The 24,492-nt window shown below is 43.4% G+C and overlaps 3 protein-coding genes across 6 annotated transcripts in view; 1 reads left to right on the top strand and 2 right to left on the bottom strand.

The window, feature by feature from the left end:
- Sarnp (SAP domain containing ribonucleoprotein) overlaps positions 1 to 9,428 on the bottom strand; it is a 57,545-nt gene extending 48,117 nt beyond the window's left edge. Inside the window, exons 1-2 of the mRNA XM_048418178.2 lie at positions 9,271 to 9,428; positions 1,743 to 1,842 (exon numbers count right to left, since the gene is read on the bottom strand). Of these exons, the coding sequence (XP_048274135.1) occupies positions 1,743 to 1,842; positions 9,271 to 9,306 (136 nt within the window). The 5' untranslated portion in view covers positions 9,307 to 9,428. The remainder of the gene's footprint in view (positions 1 to 1,742; positions 1,843 to 9,270) is intronic.
- Positions 9,429 to 9,560: 132 nt separating this feature from the next.
- On the top strand, positions 9,561 to 12,924 carry Ormdl2 (ORMDL sphingolipid biosynthesis regulator 2). Of its 3 annotated transcripts, none has more exons than XM_048418180.2 (4): positions 9,561 to 9,698; positions 10,811 to 10,985; positions 11,149 to 11,300; positions 12,426 to 12,924. In XM_048418180.2, exons 2-4 carry the CDS (start codon positions 10,812 to 10,814, stop codon positions 12,559 to 12,561), a joined length of 462 nt encoding a protein of 153 aa, XP_048274137.1. In that variant the 5' UTR covers positions 9,561 to 9,698; position 10,811; the 3' UTR covers positions 12,562 to 12,924. The 3 variants fall into 3 exon arrangements, with proteins under 3 accessions (XP_048274137.1, XP_048274136.1, XP_048274138.1); XM_048418179.2 differs by having other exon boundaries at positions 9,564 to 9,698; positions 10,732 to 10,985; XM_048418181.2 differs by having other exon boundaries at positions 9,570 to 9,698; positions 10,686 to 10,985.
- A 354-nt stretch (positions 12,925 to 13,278) lies between these two features.
- Positions 13,279 to 24,492, bottom strand: Dnajc14 (DnaJ heat shock protein family (Hsp40) member C14). Of its 2 annotated transcripts, none has more exons than XM_048418169.3 (7): positions 24,343 to 24,492; positions 22,422 to 23,884; positions 18,376 to 18,482; positions 17,519 to 17,638; positions 14,548 to 14,708; positions 14,353 to 14,455; positions 13,279 to 14,220 (listed from the first exon to the last, which is right to left on the bottom strand). In XM_048418169.3, exons 2-7 carry the CDS (start codon positions 23,826 to 23,828, stop codon positions 14,010 to 14,012), a joined length of 2,109 nt encoding a protein of 702 aa, XP_048274126.2. In that variant the 5' UTR covers positions 23,829 to 23,884; positions 24,343 to 24,492; the 3' UTR covers positions 13,279 to 14,009. The 2 variants fall into 2 exon arrangements, with proteins under 2 accessions (XP_048274126.2, XP_048274127.2); XM_048418170.3 differs by having other exon boundaries at positions 24,313 to 24,459.

Below are 24,492 nucleotides of genomic sequence, written 5' to 3'. Positions count from 1 at the left end.
GAAAAACCCCTCCAGGTGAGCTCTGTCACACTGCACCTTTCTCTCACGTGTCGCTTTTTAAACTACAACACAACTTCCACTTGGGTATTAGGGAACCAAACTCAGGTCCACATGCTTATGCAGCAAGAGCCCTTACCCACTACATCATCTACCCAGATCCCCCATATATACAACCCTCGAAAAATAAAAATAGAAAAAAAGTGAAACATAAAAATTATGAACTCATTACCAATGATAGAAATTAAAATATTGTATTAAGCAACATATCTTATTTTGTATGCTGATTCTATGTGTTTGTATGAACATGTATGTGATGCATGTGTACAAGAGCAGATGTGGAGGCCCCATAAGGTGTTCTGCTCGACTACTTTCCATCTTATTCCTTTGAGATGGGATATCTCATTGAACCTGGAGCTAGTCCGGTGGCAGCAACCTAACGAATCCTCCTGTCTTCACCACCCATGACACCCACAGGCTTGTTAAGACTAAATCCAGCTTTTTACATCAGTGCTGGGATTCAAACCCAGGGCCCCATGCTTGCACAGCAAATGCTTTTATCTACTGAGCCATCTATCCAACCCCTAGACGTATCTTGAATATATCCAATACATAAGAATGGGTGTCTAAGAGTATTGAAAGGAAGCGAAATGAGGACTGGAAATAAAAAGAGAATAAAGAAAAATCACAAAAAAGTGTACAAGATGGGATGAAGATATGCACCTTACGCGAGGTGGGGCTATTTATTTTCAGGCTAGAATCGGGGATTCTAGAAAGAACCAGAGATTACCTAGTTTAAGGATTTCAAGGGTCCAGATGCTTGTCTTTGATATTGCAAAAGATAAACACTTGGCTATGTAAACAGTAACTGTGCAAACATATTTAGTGAACTTTTGCACAAGATAAATTAAAGCCTTCAAACTCTTAACTAGTAATAGCATTTTGTGTGTGTGTGTGTGTGTGTGTGTGTTTTCTTAAGGTATGGTCTCACCAAGTTGTTTAATTGTGCCTCAAACTTTGATTCTCTTGCCTCAGTCTCTCAAGCAGATTAGCTTACAGGACTGGCTAATTTTTAAAATACTACTTAATTTGTTTTATGAGTATTTTGCCTGCATGTCATGAATATACATCATGTGCACCAGATTCTCCTGGAACTGGAGTTACTGATGGTTGCAGGCCACCATATGGGTGCTTGGAATTGAACCCAAGTCCTCTGCAAGAGCAACAAACACTCTAATTCACTGAGCCATCTCTCCATTCCCCTTCACAGGCTGATTTTTAAATAACATGCTAAAATAATCACAGTCAAGTAGGTAACATGACAAGTTCTTATCACTTTAGTATAAAACAAAAATATTTTAATGCACACACACAGTTTTGTTTTGTTGAGACAGGGTCTCACTATGTAGTTCTGGATGACCTAGGCTGGCCTTAAACTCCTGATTTTCAGGCCTCAGTCTAGTGTGTACTACCACATCCAAATCAGCCCAAAAGTATTTTTTGTTGTTGATTTTTTTTTTGAGACAGACTTTTATTTTGTAAATCAGATTAGCCTTGAATTTGAGGCGATCTCTTCCTGCCTCTGCCTCCCAAGTGCAAGGATTAGAGACGTGAGCCACCATGGCCATCTCTAAAAGTTTTCTTGACGTTGCTAATTTAGACCTAAGAAAGAAGAAATCTTTTCAATGTCAGAACTTGAAACTTACTGCTTTACCCACATCACGCTCCCTCTACAAAGTGCTCACCATGTTCTTCAAGATATGCCTGCAGCCGATTGATAAGATCTTGTTTTATTCCCTTGGTCTCTAAACCACGAGCAAGACATTCTTGCTTTAGTTCGGCAAGCTGGAAAAAAACAAACAAACAACTTTTTTAACTCCTATGAATGAAAAGAGATGGTTCTCACAAAGAGAAGATGATGACGATGAAGGTCAACTCCCAATTGCAAGTATTATCCCTGACCAAGAGTCTAAATCTACAAAGGTAGCTTACTTTCACTTCAACAACAATGGGAAAACACACACACATACACACACTAAAATAAAATTGTAATCTATTTGAACAATTGTTTTTTTAATAACTAAGGGGAGACAGTTCTAAAAGATTACCCTATCAACAACAAAGAGGGAGGGGAAATCAATCTTCAATCAGAAAATCCAGTGTCCTAATGGCAGATTCTCCCTACCATCCAGCTATGGTTTTATGGTATGGTAGTAGCGGGTCTTCCCAGCACAGTTTCTGTGCCAGAAGCTTGGTCCTGAGTGTAGTCGTGCTGGGACTATTAAAAAGTAGAACAGGAGCTGAAAAGACGGTTCAGCAGGAAGAGCTTTGGCAGCTCTTCCAGAGGTCATGAGCTCAATTACCAGCAACCACATAGTAGCTCACAGTCATTTATAATGGGATTTGATACCCTCTTCTGGCATGCAGATGGATCACCGTTACACATAAAATAAATGTTAAAAAAAATTAAACTGAAAAGACATTTTTGCAAGGCGATAGTGGTGCACATCTTTAATCCCAGCACTCAGGAGGCAGAGACAGGAGGATCTCTGTGAATTTGAGACCAGCCTGGTCTACAGAGCAAGTTACAGGTGGATCCAAATCTACAGATAAATCCTGTTTCGAAAAACCAAAAAACAAAACAAACAAACAAAAACAAACAAACAAAAAACCCACAAAAAAAGGTAGAGCAGCTTGACCTAGTGGTACACCATGGTAACCCTACCAATTGTGAGGTGGAAGCAGAATCAAGATTTTAAGGCCAGCAAAAACATTCATTCACCCTACCTCCCCACCCCAAATGTGGAGCTTACTGGGAACTTCATCCTAGGAAGGAATACAGTTCTTTAGGCTAATTCTCCAAGCAATGGGTTTATATAAAAGAGTAAGAGTGGCCTGGTATGGGCCTATAATCCCAGCAATCAGGATGTGGAGGCAGAAAGACCAGGAGTTCAACACCAACCCAGGTCAGCTTGGATTCATTACATGGGACACTGCCCTAAACTCTCACCTCTGGCTGTCAGTCCTGCCATGTAATCGTTCCTCTGCCACCATGATGTCATCTACTACAAGGCTGTTACCAGAGCAGCATTATGCTACTGGAGCTTTTAGTTTCCAAGATTGGGAAATAAGGAAAGCACAACCTCAGGTATTTTGCCATAATGGTAGAAAATTGACTAATAAACACCTATAATCCCAAAAGTGCTATTACATATACCATACATGCATCTATAAAAATAATCATTTCAGAATTAGAAGTGTCAGCTGGCTTAATATTAACAATGAACTAACTAAAGGACCTATCCTTTAGTTACATATATCACCACAAAAAGAAATTCAACAACCTCCCATAGTCTACAGTGTTTAGGTTTTTACTGTGCTATTCCTATGTTGTACATCAAGTCCAGAACCTTAAACAGGATGAGCAATTACTCTACCTCTAGAGTTATATATACCACAGTCCTATTACAAATTTTAAATCACACAGCAGCTATGATTTCCCATGACAGATCTGCACAAAATTAGACCACATCAAGTCCTTGCCATGCAAGAGCAAGGGCATTCTGGGGATCCTCTCTGAGGGTTTACAGTTAATGGCCTATGGGGGATTTCTTCAGTGGTGTAACTAACAGTAAGGGCCCCTGCCATAATGAAACTCACTGGATCATAGGGGGAAAAAAAAACTACATAAGTAGAAGGGGGACTAGTTGGGAGAGAAAGAAGGTTAGTGGGAATGAGAAGAGGGCAAGAGAAGGTGGGGGTACCTAAATATGATCAAAATACATTATGTACATGTATAAGATACCATATGAAACTATTTTTTTCATTTATAAACAATATATGGTAATAAAAATATTTAAAATGTTAACATATGAAAGATGCCAGATGGCAAAAAGACAGGAATTCCTAGCTCATCAGGATTACCTTGTAAGGAACAGAGCACACCTGAGAAATGCACATAACATATAAATGTAGGAGCAGGTACCTCCTACATAAGTGATTTATAAGGGGGTCACAAACTGGGGATTCAGGGTTTTTGAGTTGTGGACTATCCCAGTTCTCTCACCCATTCCATTGTCAGACGTGTCTCCCTTTTTCTTAACAAACTGTCTCCATTTCTACCAGACACACACTTTTTAAATTAGTAAAAATGTATACTTACCAATCTTACAAACTATAGAAGGAATAGTGATGGGTAACTGACAGAACTAAGAGAGAAGACACCCACATCAGAAGTCCCAAAATTGTCTGTAACTCCTGCTACAGGGAATTTAACAACCTCTTCTTTCCTCCTTGGACCCCTTTGGTCACCTGAATCACATGCACAATGCCCATACACAGACACTAATTAAAAAACAATTTTTTAAAGTTTGTTGTGCTGTTATGTCTCTAGAAATGTCAGGAGCTGCACTATTAAGGTCTCGACATGACTACCTAACAAGAGCTGAACAAAGACAACAAACACATTAACATGGAGGGAGGGACAAGTCCAGGAACCTCAACACTGGCAGCGAAGGAGTGCTGAGAGTGGGAGAACAGTCTTCCCAGAGACGAGCATAACAACTGACACCAGTGCCAATGGTCAACCCCAAAAACATACAAATAAGGAACATTATACAAACTGAGCAGGTTGTACTTATGTATTTAGGTGTGTTTATGTAGAGAGAAAGACATACACGTGTAACAACAATTAATGAAAAAGAGGCCATGAATTTGAAAAAGGGGTATATGGAAGAGTTTGGAGAGGTAAAGGAGGGGGTAAATGATGTAATTATATTAAAATCTCAAAAACTAAAAGAAGTATTTTTAAATTTAAAAAGAGGAGTATAACTCAGCAGAAGTGACTTCTTGCTATGTATGAGGTCCTGGAATTTATCTCCAGTACCACATGCATAAATAAAAACTGTGAGCTGGAGGAGCTGGCACATAATGTCTGTAATCCCAGGACTCAGAGAATAGAAGCTGAAGAATCAGAAAAGACCAAGGTATCCTCAGCTAGATAATGAGTTTAAGATAAGCCTGAGTTTTGAGACCCTATTTCAAAAAATAAAAAATAAGTAGGTATATATGTGAAATCTTCTATTTAAGAATCAACTCTTGCCAGGCAGTGGTGGCACACATCTTTAATCCCAGCACTCGGGAGGCAGAGGCAGGCGGATCTCTGTGAGTTTGAGTCCAGCCTAGTCTATAACTGGAGTTCCAGGACAGCCAGAGCTGTTACAGAAAGAAGGCTCTTTCTGAATTAAGGATTACCTTGAGCCTAAGGTTAGACTGGGTTGGAGAGAAGCCCTATCTCAACCTAACATAAAGAAGGTTTGGAAACAGCTCAGCAGGACCCAAGTTGGGATCCCCAGAGCCCACATAATCAGATAAGGTAGCATGTAATCCTAGCACTCCGACACTAACACAGGAGGCAGACACACAAGAATCCTCAGAAGCTGGAAGGCCAGCCTGCCCAGCATAGGCAAAATGGAACAAGAGCTCCTGTCTCAAACAAGGTGGTAGGTGAAAAATGAACACTAGAGATTGTCCTACTTTCACAAATGTGCATGTCTGCATTCATACAAAGGAACACATAAGATTTAAAAAAACAAAATAATAACAAGAACCCCACCCTCTACAACAACACTCTAATTTACTTTTACAGTCAGTTTCACTAACCTTCCAAACCATTAGCAGCAACATTTACATACCTCATGTTTCAATAACACAAATACTACACTCTTCTCAACACTATGACACTAGACACTTATCTACCTCTGATTCTCTCCACCATAGAGTTCCTTTTAGCATGGTTAATTATAAATTTGGTTGTTATAGTTCAAGACATTCCCAACCACAAGTCAGTCTTTCCAACTGAGTCAGAATGCCTATATTGTCACAAAATTTTCAGAAATTTGCACTTGATATAGACTTACATATCAATGCAGACATTTTCTTCCTTCATGCTTTAAACCTTGCTTCTTTCTTCTGAACTAAAGTCGCCAATTTCTCATTATAAAAATAAAAAGAGCCTTTTTTTCTTTTTCTTTTTTTTTTTTTTTTTTGAGACAGGGTCTTTCCATGTCACCCTGGGTGTTCTGGAACTCACTATGTAAACCAAGTTAGTCTGGAACTCACAGAGATCCACCTGCCTCTGCTTCCCAAGTGCTGGGTCCACTAGGCCCAGCTTGGAAACAGTTGGGTTTGTGGAGTTTTGGGGAGTTTTTTTGGCTCTGGTTTTTTTGTTTGTTTGTTTGTTTGTTTTTTGTTTTTGGAGGGTTTTTCGGGGTTTGGTTGGTTGGCTGGCTTTTCAAGACAGGGTTTTTCTGTGTTTAGGCCTGGCTGTCCTGGAACTCGCTCTGTAGACCAGGCTGGCCTTGAAATCACAGAGATCTGCCTGTCTCTGCCTCCCAAATACTGGGATTAAAGGTGTGCACCACTACCACCAGTGGAAACTGGGTTTTTTTGCTGTTGTTTGCTTTGGGGTTTTTTAGGTAATAAAAACCCTAAATCAGCTGAGTAACATGGCACCTACCTTTAAACCCAGCACTGGGATATGGAGGCAGGCAGATCTCAGTGAGTTCTAGGCCAGCCTAGTCTACGTATCAAGTTCCAGGCCAGCAAAAGCAACACAGAGAATCACTGTCTCAAATATAAATTAAATAAGATAAAAAGTCTAAGTCAAATCAAAACATCAGACTATTAAATCAAGATCAACATTAGAGCCTAACATTGCCTTCAAAGCCAGAATTTATATGGGTTCTTAACCAGAGGTCTATGGACTCCTCAGGGCTAAAAGGTAATTTTATGGAGCCCCTTAAATCGCATGCAAAGTATTGTACATGCCTTTTTCTGGGGAGAGGGTCCATACCTTTCATCAGAGTTTCAAAGATATCTGTGACCTCCAAAAGTTTAAGAAGTGCTCTAGAGAGAAAGCAAAGACAAGCAACCGTGATTAAAGAGTAAGCCCTGCTCAGGCCCTCAGGAGCGCCTCATGTGCTCCTGTCTACATAGTACTGAGATCAGGTCGGAAGACACAGATGGGATTCACTCAATCAAATGCAAATTTACTGAATTAACAAATATAATATGATGGAAGGAGAAACCCTTAAACAAGTACAATATCCATAAAGGAAAGTCATAGAATTAGTGACTTATTCCAGGATTTCAAAAGGGTACAAATAAGAAAATATCAAGATAGCCCACTAATTTTTAATCTTTCATCTAAAAATTAATTTTCTGTGTATACTTTGTAACATGTACAACAGAACTCATACAGATAACTAAAATGAGGTAGTTGCTTAGTTTTTCTTTTTAGATAATCATTAGGAAACCACTGAAAATTCATTTCAGCAAGTAAAATAACATGAAAACCCACTAATGAAGTTGAGATCCAATAGTTAAGAAACATTTGCTGTCAAAAAAAGTGATGTCCCCTGAAAAAACTAAATTATAGGGACTTTTTCTACACACACTTCACTTATATCCTTTAAAGAAAGACAAAAAAACTCAACAATTATTAAGGCTTTTTCAAGATTAAAATGTTGGGGGGGGGAACCACAGGAGCAGGTGTCTGAGGACACCTGAAGAGAGCATCAGATCCCATAGAGCTGGTGTTCAGGTGACTGTGGAACCAAACTCAGGTCCTCCAGAAGAGCAAGTGCTCTTAACCACTAAGCCATTTCTCCAGACACAATTATCAAGTTTTAAGAAAAAAGGAAAAGTTTTCAGGGCTGGAGAAATGGCTCAACAGTTAAGAGCACTGGCTGCTCTTTGAGAGGAGCCAGGTTCAATTCCCAGCACATGTGGAGACTAACAACTGGCTGTAACTCTTCAGGCACACAGACATACATACAAACAAAATACCAGTACTCATAAATTAATATTTTTGAAAAATCATCTCAATGCAACAAGTAAAACAACAAGAAGAAAATAGAAAAACAGGCATGATGGCACATGTCTTTAATCCCAATATTTGGGAGGCAGAGGTAGGAGGATCTCTGTGAGTTCCAGGCCAGTTAGAGCCACATAGTGAGATCCTGTCTCAACAAATAAATATAAGTTTTTAGTTTTTACTAAGTTTGATTAGTACCAGGTTCCCAGGATAAGGTGACCAAAACACTTAACAGCAAAGATACTTGTGAAAACAAACAATAATCAACATAGTTTCTTAATTCTTCCTAAAAAGAATTACTGTCCTTACAGAATAATCACAGAAGTGTAAGTCTACGTATAAGAAAAGTACTATGATTACCAAAATTTACAACTCAAAATAGGTCCTGTGGTTCAGAATGTCAGCAAGAAGTGACACCAAGGAGTGCTGGAGAAATAGCTCAGCGGTTAAGAGCATTTATTGCTCTTGTAGAGGACCAAATTCTGTTCCCAGCACCCACATCAGGCTGCTTACAACTGCCTGTAACTCCAGCTCCGGAGATCCAACATCCTCTTCTAACATCCTCGGGCATGCACCACACATTCCCACAGACGCATACATGTACACAACAAAAACAGACCTTAAACAAACGAACAAACAAAAATAACACCAAGAGACCCGGGAGGTCCTTCCCAATGACAGACAGCACAAGTAAAATCCTAACGTTTTCAAGCATACTTCATATATTTCCAAAATCCTACAGCTATCCGTCCTCTGTAGGGGGAGGAAAACAGTCTCAAGAGAGGGCAGTTTTCCAGAGAAAACTCAAAAAAACTTTTAGGGCTAATGTGTTCGTCATTTTACAAACCCTTGGAGCTGCCTCTGCCCCAGACTTCCACCGGTAAACCTATTTTAAGGCCTCTCCTTGCTTTCAAAATTCGAGTACGGGGGCGTAACCCCACCTAGTTAAAAGAGAATGGAGACATTTTCTGGGTTACGTTTGCGACATGTTCAGGCACACATGCAAAAACGCCAATATATGCTAAGTGAGCAATCTCAGCTGTGGGACGAGAGGGAAACACATCAATCTGAGAAGAAAACGTAATTTGGGGTCCGCATGGGCCACGGGGGAAGGACACTGACGTAATGCAAATCTAATGAGAAAGGAGAAAGGTGAAAAAGGATGAGAGATAATAAAGCAATGAGGAGAGGGCCGAAACAACAGGTAAAGGCAGCAATAAAATCCTGAGGAGAAACGGGGTTTAGGGCAGGCCTAAAAAAGGAGGCACAAAACTACAACGGAAGCCAGGAAAGAAGTATAAGTGCCTAAAAGAAAAACACGTAGAAGGCGGCACAGGACCCCGTGCGGAATTCGGGCTCCAGAAAACCCCACCTCAGCCTTCCCCGCGTAACGGTACCTTCAGCTTGTGCAGCTCCACCGTCTCGGTCGCCATCTTGCTGCGCCTTAACTCCACCAGACACAGCTCTGCCCCCGCCTCCAGGAGTCTAGGCTCCGTCAACCAATTGCTGTCGCTCTTACTCCGACCTCACACCAACGTTTCTTCCCATTGGTCAACGGCGGCGTCGCTCTCACGCCTCTTGGCCACTTTCCAGAACTCACTGAAAAGCTGGATCCAGGGAAGGGCGGGGTTTGCACAGCCTAACGATAGAAAAATTGACCAATTGCACGTCCCCATTGCATAACCAACCAATGATTGGGGAAAGCGGGGATTCTGCTCCACCAATAGGAAAAGCGCAGACGGGGCCAAAGGCGGCCACTTCCTGGAGACCACAGGTGTGGGAGCCTTCGCTGTGCCCCAGCCGGACCGGCTTCTGAAGCTAGCAGGTAGGGGCTGTGCGGAACTTGGAAAAGGTTACCGAACGAAGCTGATGGGAGTACTGGGAAGGGCGGCGGCCAATACGAGTTCCCGTGAAGAAAGCCTTAAACGACTTGCGAAAGTGGGACTCTGGGAGGAGCATGGGCGGACTAGGTACCTGATTTGGGGAATTTAGGGACAGGCAAGAGCAGGTAAAAAATAGGCATTAGTTAGCAAAGTTTAAATGCCAAAAGCGCCCCCAGAAGGGTGACGGCTCCATTGCTTCAGGGACTGAGCTCAGGTCCCTTCCTAGACTAATTAAACAACTGGGTAAGTTCTTGCAGCGCCCCACGCTTCACAGAAGGGCTGAAGTTACTGGCTGTTAACCTGCCATAAGGGTGAGAGACAGAATAGACAAGCCCCAGAAAAAGATGGGGACTAGAGGCAGCTTTACTCTCAGTACCTTATTGGTCCTTTCATAACTGCATAGCTCTCTTATAGAACTCTGAGTGTGGGTGACCTCTTATGATTTAATAACTTCAAGAAAGTAAATTAAAAATACTCCCGACTGCCCTGATGCTTCGAGTGAGTGTCACAGTCTAAACTCACTGCTTCATGCTCTAATAGAAGTGCAAAGATCGGAATGAAGGAACAAACCACTGTGTGGGTGTGCACAATAATGATGGCAGGTATGGAAGTCAGGACAGCTCGTAGGAGTCTGCTTCCACTGTGTACATCCTGGAGATCCAACTCAGATCTTTAAACTTAGTGGCAAATGCCTTTTCCAGATTAGCCATTTTAAAGACCCTCTTGCTCTTCTGTTTTGGAGCAATGATCTCACTCTAGCCCAGGATAGCCTCAAACTCAGGACAGTCCTCATGGCTCAACCTCCCAAGTAGAGGGATGACAAGCATGAGCCACCACACCCAGCTGCTTCCGTCTTCTCAAGTTTTAACAAAGTCTTCAGTTTTTTTCCTTTGTTTTTTGTTTTGTTTTGTTTTGTTTTTGCATGATAGGGAAATTCTTTCATTCCCAAGAGTTCAGGGGATTTTGGCTTTTCAGGAGACAACTGGGGAACAAGCTCAATCAGGGGTTAAGAGGAAATTGAGTTGGACTCCTGCCTGATCCCTCATTGTGGTAGGATGAATGTGGGGGTGGCACACAGCGAAGTGAACCCCAACACTCGAGTGATGAATAGTCGGGGCATCTGGCTGGCCTACATCATCTTGGTAGGACTGCTGCATGTGGTTCTACTCAGCATCCCTTTCTTCAGCATTCCTGTTGTCTGGACCCTGACCAACGTCATCCATAACTTGGTGAGCACTAAACCACACCCTTGTACCCAACCCAGGTCTATCCCAAAACAAAATAAAGTCACCAACTGTTTGGGAATGTATGTCTTCCTTTTGGGATCTTGGCATTACTCTTGCCCCAAGGACTACTTTCCAGCCCTCACACTGTTCCTTTCCTTCCTCCCAGGCGATGTATATCTTCCTACACACAGTGAAAGGGACGCCCTTTGAGACCCCTGACCAAGGAAAGGCTCGGCTTTTGACACATTGGGAACAGATGGACTATGGACTACAGTTCACCTCCTCCCGAAAGTTCCTCAGCATCTCTCCTATTGTACTGTGAGTCTGGGGTAGAGGAGATGCTGGGTCACCAGTGGCTCTACGAACCAAGGAAAATGTACTAGGGGTGGGGAAACGGCTTAGTCAGTCAGGTTCTTCCCACACAAGCATAAGGACTTGAGTTTAATCCCCAGCATATATGTAAAAGCCAAATATGGCCACACACAACCATGGGTGCCTATAATTCCAGAACTGAAGAGTTGGAGACAGGAAGATTCCTAGGGCTTGCTAACCAGCTAAAGTACTGCACTTCAAAGAGACCCCAGATTGAAGAAAAGAAAAAAAAAAAAAAAGGTGGAGAGCAATCAAAGAAGATTCATATTGCCCTGTAGTCTGCAAGCACACCCACACAGGAACATGTACCTGCACTCACACACACACCCTACTGTATGTGTACAGGACTAGTATACTAGTCCCAAGCCTACAGAGAGTATTACAAAGTACAAGATAGTAGTTAAGCATTCCATGCTGGTTCCATGGTAATAAGGAAAGGAAGGAGGGACTGAAAATAAATCAAACTCCTATATGAATCCAAGTGATTTTACAGTCCCAAAAGAAGCAAATAAGTAGCTGGGCACCTTTAATCCCAGCAGTTGGGAGACAGAGACAGGGAGATCTCCGTGAATTCAAGGCCAGCAGCCTAGTCTCCAAGAGCTAGTTCCAGGACAACCAGGGCTGGTACACAGAGAAAGAAACCCTGTCTCAAAAAATAAAACAAAGCAAACAAAAAGCAAATAGTTAAAGGCAGAACTGATTAAAAAGTAAAACTAATTTGAGGAAAGGAATCAAAAAGGCTCCAAAAGTAATACAGGGCAAAACAATTTTGGCTGCCGTTTCCAGCTTATCATTAACAACTAGCAAATGGGCTGGGGCCTTGCTTGGTGGTAGAGCCCTGGGTTTGGTCCTCAGCTTGGGGGGCGGGGACAATAATTACTGATGTATAGTCTCTAGTTACAGATGCCTTCTGATCATTTAAACACTTAATTTAGCTGGAGTAGTTCTGGACTACAAAGACTATATATGCAATAAAACTAGTGATTCAAAATAGAAAAGATGATCACAAGAAAGGCATGAATGTGGGTATGAAAAACCAATCTTTGTCATCCTGGTTTTTTTTCTCCCTAGCTACCTACTGGCCAGCTTCTACACCAAGTATGATGCTGCTCACTTCCTCATCAACACTGCCTCACTGCTCAGCGTACTGCTGCCTAAGCTACCCCAATTCCATGGGGTTCGTCTCTTTGGAATCAACAAATACTGAAAGACGAGTTGACAGTTCTGCGGGCATTGAGGGAAAGCACTGGAACAAAGAGATATAATGGCTTTCCCTTCTCCATGCTCTCTTCTGATCTTGGAAGTCTGGGAGACAAGAAAAACCTTTCTGAACTCCAAGAAGGAAGAAATTGGAAACTGGGATTCCTGAGCCCAGCCTTAATAGGGCCAAGATTGTCTGAATCAGGAAAGGTGGATGAGGTGAAGGGCCACACCACTCTCCTCTGTACAGCAAGAAGCCATCCACACTTGGGCAGCTTGTCTGATGATTCTGTTTCCATGTCTCCCAAACCTACCACCTTCAAGTTCTGTTTTGCTGTATATTTTCCTTAAAATAAAGTCTTTTCAGTTATGACTGAAATTTGATAAGCCAGAAGAATAGAGAGATGTTCTCAGTGCGGGAGAGGAAATATAGAATCCTGACTTACTATAAAAGATTTAAGCAAATTTTTATCACTACTCCTTTGATCCAATACAAGGTAGCCTTCACTCTCAGGTAACAGCAAGGAAAGAATTCTCAAATAAGAAAAAAGTGCTCCTGAGCTAGGTGTGGTAGCACAGACCTATAGTCCTAGCCCTCAGGAGGCAGAGGCAGAAGAATCACTGCAAGCTGGAGGCCAGCCTGGTCTACACATAGTAAGACTCAGTCTCCAAAGGAAACAGAAAAGAACTCATAACTACATGAGCAAAGAAAAGAAGAAAGATATAAGTTGCCAGTTATATTATTTATAGAAAGATAATCCCCTGGCTTTAAATAGATATGTACATACAAATATGAACAAACTTAAAAAAATACAAACCCTTGGCTCACAAGGGGCCCTCTGGTAACCCCTCCATTCTTCCCCCTCATCCAAGGGCACAGGGCGTAAGTCTGCTTTTTAAAAATTAATTAATTTTGGCCATCCTTGCAAAAACAAGCCTGAAGTTAGGTGGTATCCGATAAAGTGAAAGTCAGAGAAAAAATTCAGTTTCCACTCTGAATTCTGTATCTCCAAAATTAGGGCTACATGCTTTTTCTCTTAGCTAGTACATCAGAGTAAAGGGGGAGGAACCCCAGAAATGGGTTAAGAAATAAGATACACTCATTTAAAAGGGGGTGTGTTTCATTTGCTCTGAGAGCAAATAATAAAGGCATACGAGCCCAGAGAAATCCCCAGTTCCCACACCTTAGGAACGCACTGACAGGACTAGGTCCAACCCTAAGTTCTTTGCTCTGGCCACCTCCTATTTCTTTGGTATTGTCAGAAGACAAGATTCAGTTCCTAGGTGTTGGAGAAGAGCGAGACTAGGTCAAGGACTTCCTCTAAGTACTGCGTGAAAAATTTAAATTTTTCCCTTTTTAAAGTATTTAAAAAATAAACAAATCAAATTCCATCCTGTGCTGTACACAGCCCTTTTGACTCCCTGACATGGATTTGAGGAAGGAAGAGAAGGGTGTCAACGTTGGAAGGGCCGCCTCACTTTCTTCCGCCGTTTAGGTTTGGCTTCTCCCTTGGGTACTGTACTGTTGGGCTTGGAGGTCGAAGTGGCCCCAGGGCCAGGCTGAGGTGCAGCAAAGAAGTTCCCATTGGACATCTGTCCTGGGGGTACTTGAAAGATCCGGCTCAAGAAATCCTGCAGGTCAGCAGGAGGGGCCTCTGGAGTGGCCCTGAGGGAGAAAAGATAAAATGAGGCAGGAGCCATAAAATTAACTACACAGGGTCAGTTCCCAAACCTAGAGAGTTAGGCTTCTGAAACCATACAAGTGAAATAGTGGTTAAATGAGAGAAGTATCACGTACCTCTGCCGACCACTGGTGCCTGGTACCCGAGAACCAAATGAGATGTGGTAAGGAACTCTGTGGGTATCTGGAGAGATTCCCACACGCTGGCATCCAGCCCACTCTGCAAATAGAGATAATTACTCAAAACATCCATTCATAGCAAATGAGATAAAGAAATATGATCTTGTATTTAGAGGTCAGAAGTGTGTATACCTGTGATATCATAGACCTTTCCATCCATCAGTGCAAAGTAGGTGATCTTGAGGCCCAGCATGCTTGACTCTGCCCAAAAGTCTCCCTCCTCAGCAGGATGCAGCCTATTACACTCAGCACAGTATCTGGCATTCTTAGGTTCCCGATCCATTTCAAACCTCCTGCAACCCAACACATAATTCCTTAATGCTCTTCAAGTGGTCATTACTGTCAAATACGGCCATACAATAAGTTATCTTTACTCAGCTATACTATCTGCCTCTCTATACTCTGCCTTCAACTTTCTTTTAGTTTGAGGCAGGGTCGTGGTATGTAGCCGAGGCTAGACTTGAGCATATAATGCTTCTACCTTAGACTCCTTAGTGCTAGTACTACAGGGGTATATTCCATACTCTGCTTTCACATTTCTATATTTAAACGATTTTTTCTTTCTTTAATGTCTTATTAGCATATAACACTTACACTGATTGCTTTAACTCTGTTTCACACGTGTACAGTGTATTTTGGTCCTTTACCTCCTATCACCCTCTCTCTTACTCCCACTGATACCCTCCTCTTCCCAACTAACAATCTTCTCCCATGTCCTGGTCTTTGTTCGTTTGGGGGTGGTGTAGTGACTTAATCAGTTTTATTAGGGTTGCTTACAGGGCATGGGCACCTTATCAGTAGCTATACAATTTTAGAAATTTTCTCTCGGGGGTTGGAGAAACGGCTCAATGATTAAAGCACTGGCTGCTCTTCCAGAGGTCCTGAGTTCCATTCCCAGCACCCACATGATAGCTCATAACCATATGTAATAGCATCTGATAGCCTCTTCTGGTGTGCACAAAGACAAGTCACTCATATACATAAAATAAGTATTTAGAAAAAAAATTCTTTCTTCCAATAACTATTAACTGCCTATAAATCCTCAAAAAGGTAAGGCCTTGTGAACCCTTTGCTAATTATATGATATATATACCCTCAAACAGCCATACTAATGCTAAAGATTTTTACAAAGGTAATGCTGACTGTAGGACTTGAATATTGCATGTCTATAGCCAGATTACCTTGGACTATCTTTAGCCCCTTTAATCACCATTCACTGTCCACTGTGTTTTACCTTACAACCTTGTGACCATTAGGTAAATCCTTTGGGTACACTAACAGACCACTAGTTTCCACCAACTCAGCAGGCTAAATGTGAGGCCTACCTGATATTCCCATCAGTGGAGTTAAAAAGTATCTTGAGGTTGGAGAGATGGCTCAGGGGTTAAGAGTGCTGTTGCTCTTGCCAAGGACCCAGGTTTAATTTCCAGCACCTACATGGTGGCCCACAACCATCAGTAACGTTGCAGGAGACCCAACTCCCATTTCTGATTTCTGCAGGTACCAGACACACATGGTGCATATATATACATGCACTCAAAACACTTGTACACACATAAATAAATCTAAAAGAAAAAAATTAAGAGCTTAATTTATAAATTTTGCTCTTTAACTATAAAAATATGATTAGTATGATGGCTCAGTGGGTAAAGGCATGTGCCACCAAGCCGGATGACCTCCGTTCATCCCCAGGGTTCACATGGTAGAAGGAGAGAACTCTATCAAGTTGTCTCAGGACTTCCACACCTCTGTGTATACAGACATGCTTGTAAGCAAGCAAATATACATACGTTAATGTAATTTAAAAGATTAAGGAAAACCTCAGGATCTGGAGAGATGGCTCTTACAGAGGACCTGGGTTTAATTCCCAGCACCCAAGTGGTGGTTCATAACCATCCATAACTCCAGGTCTAGAGAATTTGATACCTTTCTATTTTTTAAATGGATGGAATCAGTATCATATTTTATTTGGTTTTTAAATTTTATTTCTTTTATGTGCATAACTGTTTGCATGTCTGTGTATTATGTGCATGTCTGATGCCCTTGGAGGTCAGTAAAAGGCACACTGGGTATCAGATCCTATGGGACTGGAATTAAGGATAGTTGTGAGCCACCTACCATGTGGCTACTGGAAATTGAACCTGGGTCCTCTGAAAGAATAGTGCTCTTAACCGCATCTCACCAGCCCTCGATGCCCTCTTCTTCTGACCTCCTCCAGCACCAGGCACACAGGTAGTATGCATACATATTGGCAAACTCACATAAAATACAAAAAAAAAATTGTAAAAAAATAAGTAAATAAAAACTTCCTGAAACTGTTAGCATGTTTGAATGAGGTTAGGCATATAACCAGAATCTATGTTCCCAGGCCAAGGCATTCCTATGTGGCTACCGAATTAACTTTTATTCCCTTTTGGTGAGATAGGATCTCACATAGCCCAGCCTGGCCTTGAACTTGATATATCGCTGGGAATGATCTTGAACCTCAGACCTTCCCACTTGTACCTCCTGAATGCTGGCATTATAGGCATGTGTCATCACACCTGCTTTGAGAGCTGTATTTTGGCATCAGTGATTGAAATCCTCAATCTTTTTATTTTAAAGATTTGTTTTCAGCCTGGCGATGGTGATGCACGCTTTATCCCAGCACTAGGGAAGCAGAGGCAAGTGGATCTCTGTGAGTTTGAGGCCAGCCAGGTCTACAGAATGAGTTCCAGGACAGCCAGGACACATAGAAAAACCCTGTCTCCAAAAATAAAAATTAAAAAAAAAAAGAAACATCTTTTGTATACTTTTTAATATATGTGTGTATGCATGTAAGCATGCGTGCATGACTGCTGATGCCCTCAGAGCCAGAGTCTGCCTAGAGCTGCAGTTATACACAGCAGTGAGGCATCTGCTGGAGGTGCTGGTAGCAGAAACCAGATCCTCTGGGAAACAGCAAATGCTCTTAACCGTGAGCCACCTCTCCAGCCCTAAATCCTGGGTCTTAGTAGTAGGGCAGACATGGCACACTTGGGGTCCTTTTACTCATCATCTGTGCGCCAGTCATCAATGACACTCGGAAGAAGGTCTCTGTCATCTCCTGTCGTCCTGTTCATACCTATGCTTTCCTTGGCATCGGCTGCACATCATGGTATTCATTGCCTCTTTGAGGTCATCCTGTAGCTTCGACAGAAACTCATTCACTGACCGGCTCAGCTCATTCTCTGCCATTCGTTTCCTAAAAGGAAAAAGGCTTTGTAAGTCAGCTTATTAAGGTACAAAGAAAGACAGATCTGGATGCCTCCTCAGCAGTGGTTCTCAACCTTCCTGATGTTACGATCCTTTAATACAATTCCTCATGTTGTGGAAACCCCCAGCAATAAAGTTATTTTTGATGTTACTTCATAACTGTGATTAATGTCCGATATGCAACCCACCTAAAAAGAGTCATTAGACCCCCAAATGGGTCACAGTACACAGATTGAGAGCCACTGCTGATATAGGATTCCTCTCTGTATGCTATGAATATGTTTTATTACTATTGGTTAATAAAGAAGCTGCTTTGGCCTATAGCAGGGCAGAATATAGCCAGGTTGGAAGAGATATAGAGAGAGAGTAGGAGGAGTCAGAGAGATGACATGTAGCTGCCAAAGGAGAAGGGCGCCAGAACCTTAACCAGTAGGCCACGGCCTCATGGTGATACACAGATTAATAAAAACGAGTTAATTAAAGATGTAAAAGCAAGTTAGGAATACACCTAAGCTATGGGCCGAACAGTGTTGTAATTAATCAGTTTCTGTGTGACTGTTCAGTCTGGGCAGTCAGGAAATGAAGTTCCACTGCTCTAGAGGCTGCTGGCTAAGCTCAAGTGACAACTTAAGTTCTTTCTGCCTCAGAGCCTCCACCCACAAGTTCAAGGCCTTCCACTGAGAATTTCCCATCCTCTTCCCCTGAATTTTCCCGTTTTAAACTCACAGTTCATACTCCTTCCGCCTCTCTGGGTTGCTGACGATGTCCCAAGCTGCCCGCAAAACTTTGAAGGCCTCCTCAGCCCTGGGATGATGATTTTTATCAGGATGAACCTACCCAAAACACAGAGAATTGATTCATCACAAATCAATCCCAACCCTCCCCATTTCAGTACTGAGTGTGTGTGTGTGTGTGTGTGTGTGTGTGTGTGTGTGTGTGTGTGTGTTTGCGTTTGCGTGTTTAAGAGCATAGCTATATATAAATTTTCCATAAATTCCTGCAGCTCGTGGAGAGATCTGGGTTTACATCTAGGCTTTCAAGCTGTATGGCCTTGAACATTTTTATCTGTTAAAGATTTTTAGGAGGATTAGATAAGAATATATATGAAGACACAGGGAGATGTTCAGTGGGCATTAGGACCTGAGTTCAAATCCCCAGAACCCACATAAAGTGGACCATACAGAGATCAAGTGTCTATAATCCTACCATTCCTACAAAGAGATGGAAAGCAGAGACAAGAGAATCCTCAGAAGCCAGCGAGTCTAGCATAAGCAGTAGAAAAACAATAAAGAGATCCTGTCTAGACAAGGTAGAAGGCAAGGCCCAATACCTGAAGTTGTGCCCTGGCCCCCACCCCATATATGTGACCACATTCACAAACAACAGACAGAATTTCCATGTCTGGCACAGAATCTAGCTCTAGGGTGATCTGTCATCCCAGTTTGTCTGGAAGTATCCCAGCTCAGTTCTGAAAGTCCCATGTATCAGGAAACTCCTTAGCCAGACAAACAGGGATAGGTGAATCACCCTGACATTTAAAGCCCTTGCATTTTAGTTTGGTTAGCAGTCTTAATATAAAAGTTTCCAATATGTTACAACTTCAAACTCATTCTTTTTCAATTTCATGTTTTCTTATCTGGCAGAGTGTAGTGGCGTACACCTTTGATCCCAGCTCTCTGAAGGCAGAGACAGGCAGATCTCTGCGAATTCAAGACTAGCCTGATCTACAAAACAAGTTCTAGGACAGCCAGGGCTGTTACAGAAAAACCCTGTCTGGAAACACACACACACACACACACACAAACTTATCCAAAGTTGAAAGTGATAGCACAGTCCTAAAATTCAAGCAGTTGGATTCGGTCTCCCCTCTCTCCCTCTCAGATCAGATGTAAATAAGCTCTTAGCTACTGCTCGAGCACCGTGCCTACCTGTCTGCTGCCCTTCTCCCTGCCATGATGGCCATGAGCTCACTCTTTGAAACTGTAAGCAAGCTCCTGTTAAATGCTTTCTTTTATAAGTTGCCTTGATCATGGTTTCTCATCTCAGCAATAGAAAATGCCAAAACTTTCTACTAGTCTGCCTTTCTGCTCCAGAAATGAAAGGGTATTAAGATCTCAGAAGTTTTTGACGTTTTCAGCCTTTCTCCACAAGAAGCCTTTATCTTCCTACAGCCGTCTGCATTACCCAAAAGTACAGAGATGAGTCTCATCACTGCTAACAAAAAAAAAAAAAAAAAAAAAGAATGCTTTTAAACTTCATAGTCTCAAGCTGATAAAAACAGTCTTTTAAAGGTATTCACATGGGGGCCTAGGCTATATACGACAAGCCAACAGAAATTCTAGCCCAGAACAAGAGAGATTTTTTTTTTGGTAGAACCGTGTATATAAAGGATGAGGAAACACTTTTACTCCAAGAGAAGTTGGAAAACAAGATTGTGTGTAAGAATGATATTCTCGGAGTGGGGGGAGTGGGAGGGAAATGGGAGGAGGGGAAGAGGTGGAAATTTCTAATAAATAAATAAGTTTTAAAAAACTTGATATTCTCCAAGAGAAGATATATGCTAAAAGACACGAAGCTGAGACAAAGGAGTTCTACTACCATTGAGGGAAGAAGTAATTGTTATCTACTCTTAAGAATATCCTACGCCATCCACCAAGGAACATGTCTTTTCCACCAAATTTAGTTCCTCGCTAAATTAATAGTCTGGGGCTTACTGTACTTTTAGTTGTCAAGGAAAATCTCGGGTGCCCATTCCACTTTATCATAAGCCACTGTGGTAATTTGCATATTGCAATATGTTGCCAATCCAGGCCCATACATGCAGTCACGTCAGCCTCAGGTGCAGGCTGACACACATGACTTATATTTACAACACAGTTTTAGTTGTACAGAAACAGCAGTCTCAGGGTGGGGCTCCAGCTCGGTGCAGAGTGCATGCTAGAATGAGCAAGGCTCTGGGTTTGACCCCCAGCACCGCAAAAAAAAACCTCATTTCTCTCAAGTATACAGCACATCAAAACTCCCACCACCTAGTTAACAAAAGCAACATGTCTTCATGCACATATGTGACATACATGTCTCTCTTAGGACTCACGCTCCTTTTTTCCTTCCCTTTCATATTCTGGGTTATAGTGATATTTCATTTGTATTTTAATAAATAAAGCTTGCCTGGAGTTCGGAGACTAAAACAACCGCTCTGATCAGCCTTACACACAGGCAGTGGTGCACACACCTTTAATCCCAGAACTAGAGAGGATTATAAAACGGGAGGAACTAGCTCTCAAACAGTCTCATTCTGAGATTCCTGGAGGCAGGATCGCCATTTCGGACTGAGGTAGAGGTAAGAGTCAGTGGCTGGCTGTTTTGTTTTTCTGACCTTCAGGTTGAACCCCAATTTCTGTCTCTGGATTTTTTTTTTTTTTTTGGTTTTTGAGACAGGGGTTCTCTGTGGCTTTGGAGCCTGTCCTGGAACTAGCTCTTGTAGACCATGCTGGCCTCGAACTCACAGAGATCCGCCTACCTCTGCTTCCCGAGTGCTGGGATTAAAGGCGTGTGCCACCACCGTCCAGCTTGTCTCTGGATTTTTATTAACCATGCTACCCTGGGTCTTAGTTGGGATCCATGTGCAGCAATGGGACAGCACTTGCCCAGCACGCACAGGTCCTGGACGCCACCCTCAATCTCGCGAGAAAAAAGAAGCAGTTTTCGTTTTCCTGGTCCTGGAATAACCACTGACATGCACAACCTGAACACTCTCACACGAGGGCCACACTGGCCTCTCTAGGAAAGGCTGGTTTTCTCCATGTTTAAAATCTCCTGTTGAGGCTGGAGAGTCGGATCAGTAGCTAAAATACTTGGTATTCTTGTAGAGGACCCAGGTTCAGTCCCAGTTCCCACATGGTAGCTCACAACCATCACCCACTCCAGCTACAGGGGATCCACACTCTTCATTTCCTCGGGTACCAGTTCCCACGTGGTACACATGCATACATGGAGAAAAACACTCATACACATAAAATACATCTAAAAAGATAATTTCTAGCCAGGTGTTGGTGGCACAGGCCTTTAATCCTAAGGAGGCAGAAGCAGGTGGGTCTCTGTGTGTTTGAAGTCAGCCTGAGTTTGAGATCTACAGAGCCAGTTCCAGGACAGCCAAGACTACATAAGAAATCCTGTCTCCAAAAATAAATAAATAATTTAAAAAATTCTTTAAATTCCTCCTTTACCATTCATGGTGATGCACACTTAAAATCCCAGTACTTCACTAGCAAAGGCAGGAAAATAGCCACAAATCCAGTTAGCTGAAGCTACACAGCAATACCCTACCCCAAACAACAAAACAAAAATTCCTTTGTTTAGGTGAGAGCAACTGAGATACTGCCTGGCTGGGCCTCCTCCCTATCCTAAGTAAAGAATTTCATTTAGCTATTGCAAAGTGAGTGAGTTCAACCCTGTCTGTTATATGACCCCGTTCCCCCCCCCCAAAATAAACCTCAAGACAAAAAGACTTTAAATGGAGAGAAAGTAAGCTCCCTAGTCAGAGCCGTCCATGACTCTTTCCTAAGAATGTCTCCCTTCGCTTAGCTAGGAGTAGTGGCAAGCGTCTGTAAACCACAGCATTCAGAGTGAAGGCAGGAGAATCGTGAGTCTAGGTGAGCCTGTCTACATAGTGAAACTCTGCCTCAAAACAAAACAAAGGAATGCAATCCTTCAGCTTCAGTAAAGCTGGAACAGAAAACACAAAGGAGGAACAAGAAGCAAAGGATACTCACCATCACTGCTAGCTGCCTATAGGCCTTCTTTAGTTCAATATCTGACGCTGTAGCTTCAACCCCCAGCACATGAAAAGGGTTTAGTTCATCCTCAGGAACCCCAGCCAGGGTCAAAAGTCTGGCTACTTCCTCTTCTGGCTGGCAGCAGCGCCCACTAGCGGCAGGTGCATTACCTTGCTTGTTAGTCCTCTGCCTGACCCAAAGCAACTCCAGCCAGTTCCACTGAACTAATCTGACCAGCTGCTGCCACAGCCTGCTATCACGCAGCAGAGTCAAGCCACGATGCAAGGCTGGAGAATCCAGCCAAGAGAACAGCCAGGTGGTCTTATCCCTCCAGCCTAACCGGTCACCCAGTCCCACCAAAAAGCGCCAGCCCAGCTGTAGACAACCCAAAAAGAGGGCAAGAGCCACGAGTAGGAAAGCACCCACTAGCCTAAGAAAACGGGTGACTAGCCCTGTTGCACAGTAAAAGCTCTGGCTTAGAAACTGGACCACCACCTGGGCCCAGTCTCCCAATCTCCCTGCCCAGGCTCCCACCCAAACTCGAAAAAGGTCCAGATCACTGCCTTTCAGCTGCCTGCACGCATAAATGAGATGGCCACAAGTTTCCACGTACTCTCCCACCAACACCAGAAGTTCAATCAGCCACCAGAAGCCCGCTTGTCCAAGCTGACACAGTTCCTCCACTCCCCAGAGCCCCAGGCCTCTGCGCTTATCTGCCTGATTTCGTTTTCGGCCCAGCCGATGACGACCAGGGGACCTGGGATCTCGGCGTCCACTATCCCGAGTATCCTCCTTGGTCAAAAAACGGTGTCTCTGTTTCCGGGACGGGGGTTTCTTTCCACTGGACACACGTGGAAAGTCACTGGGAAATTTAAGAGGTTCCTCCTCGTCATCCTCTTCTAACTCTTCATCTTCCCCCAAAGCTGGAGAGGTGCAATGATGGCAGAAGCTGCTAGAAGGGCCATCGCCATCCTCAGAGTAGGTCCCTTCGGGAACTCCAGGGCTTCCCTGGCAGTTACAAGCAGGTGGAATGGAAAGAAAGGAAGGGCTCCCATCCTCCTGGTACCCAGTCTCGTTCTCTCTTGAGAGCTCCTGGTCCACTCCTGACTCTTCCGAAGACGCCTCGCTGTCATCGGAGGACCCTCCTTCCCCAGGTGGCCCTGGACCCCTCGGAGGACCATGGCTTGGATCCGACCAGTGGGCTGGGTTTGGGGGCTGTGTGTACTTAGGACCAGAGTGCTCTGTGAAGCAGTGTGTACCATTCGGAGCAGTCTCTGCTGAGTTCCTGAGTCCTGAGAATGAAAGTATTTCAGGGTCCACAGAAGGTCCTGATGTCCTGAGGGAGGTACCACCGCTGTGATGGGCTCCACACAACCCTCCTTTTCCGGGGTGCTTCTGGGCCATGACCCCGTGGCTTCCTGAGGATTTTAGGTCACAGCCATCATGGTAAGTTCTATTGCCTGTAACAAAGTTATCAAAGTTGGGAATGGTCAAAAATAGAACCAAGAGACAAAGTTAAACATTGTACCCGCTCCCCCTACCGCGTAAATTCAAATTCTTTGGGGGCATTGCTAACCCTGACAATCAACCTGAATCAGGCTGACCACAAACCTGCTTGCACCAAACCTCGACCTCAGGAACACCCTTACCCCCGAAATTTTAATTTTTCTTCCCAGGAAGCTAAACTCTTCAATATGGGAACTGGGCGTGGGGGGTGGGGGGTTACCGCAAAGGGTGTGGTCAGGGGGGGATTACTCTTAGAAAAAAGACTGCCTTAAAGAGAGAGGCCGCAATCTGTCAGAAAAGGGTAGGGACAGTACAGATTAGGAGGAAAAGCTCAGGGCGGAGCTTAAAAGGTGCTCCAGCAAAAGACCACCCGAGAACCCACCGACTGGGTCCAGGGGCAAAGGCGACGTACCGAACCGCGGCGGTAACTCCTCCCCCTCGAGCAGCTGCGCCTGAGGCCAGGGGGAGCTACGAGAGCAGCTCCCCCGGCTCCGCCTCCCGCTCCGCTTCCGCCTTCCGTCCCCGCCGCGGCCGCCGACTTCCACTTCCGGGGTCACCCGAG

This window comes from Myodes glareolus, chromosome 26 (genome assembly GCF_982192425.1).
Source record: "Myodes glareolus chromosome 26, mMyoGla1.1, whole genome shotgun sequence".
In the NCBI taxonomy this organism is placed as follows: Eukaryota; Metazoa; Chordata; class Mammalia; order Rodentia; family Cricetidae; genus Myodes; species Myodes glareolus.
Note: the sequence above shows the minus strand (reverse complement) of the source record. Positions and strands in the feature narration are given on the sequence as shown.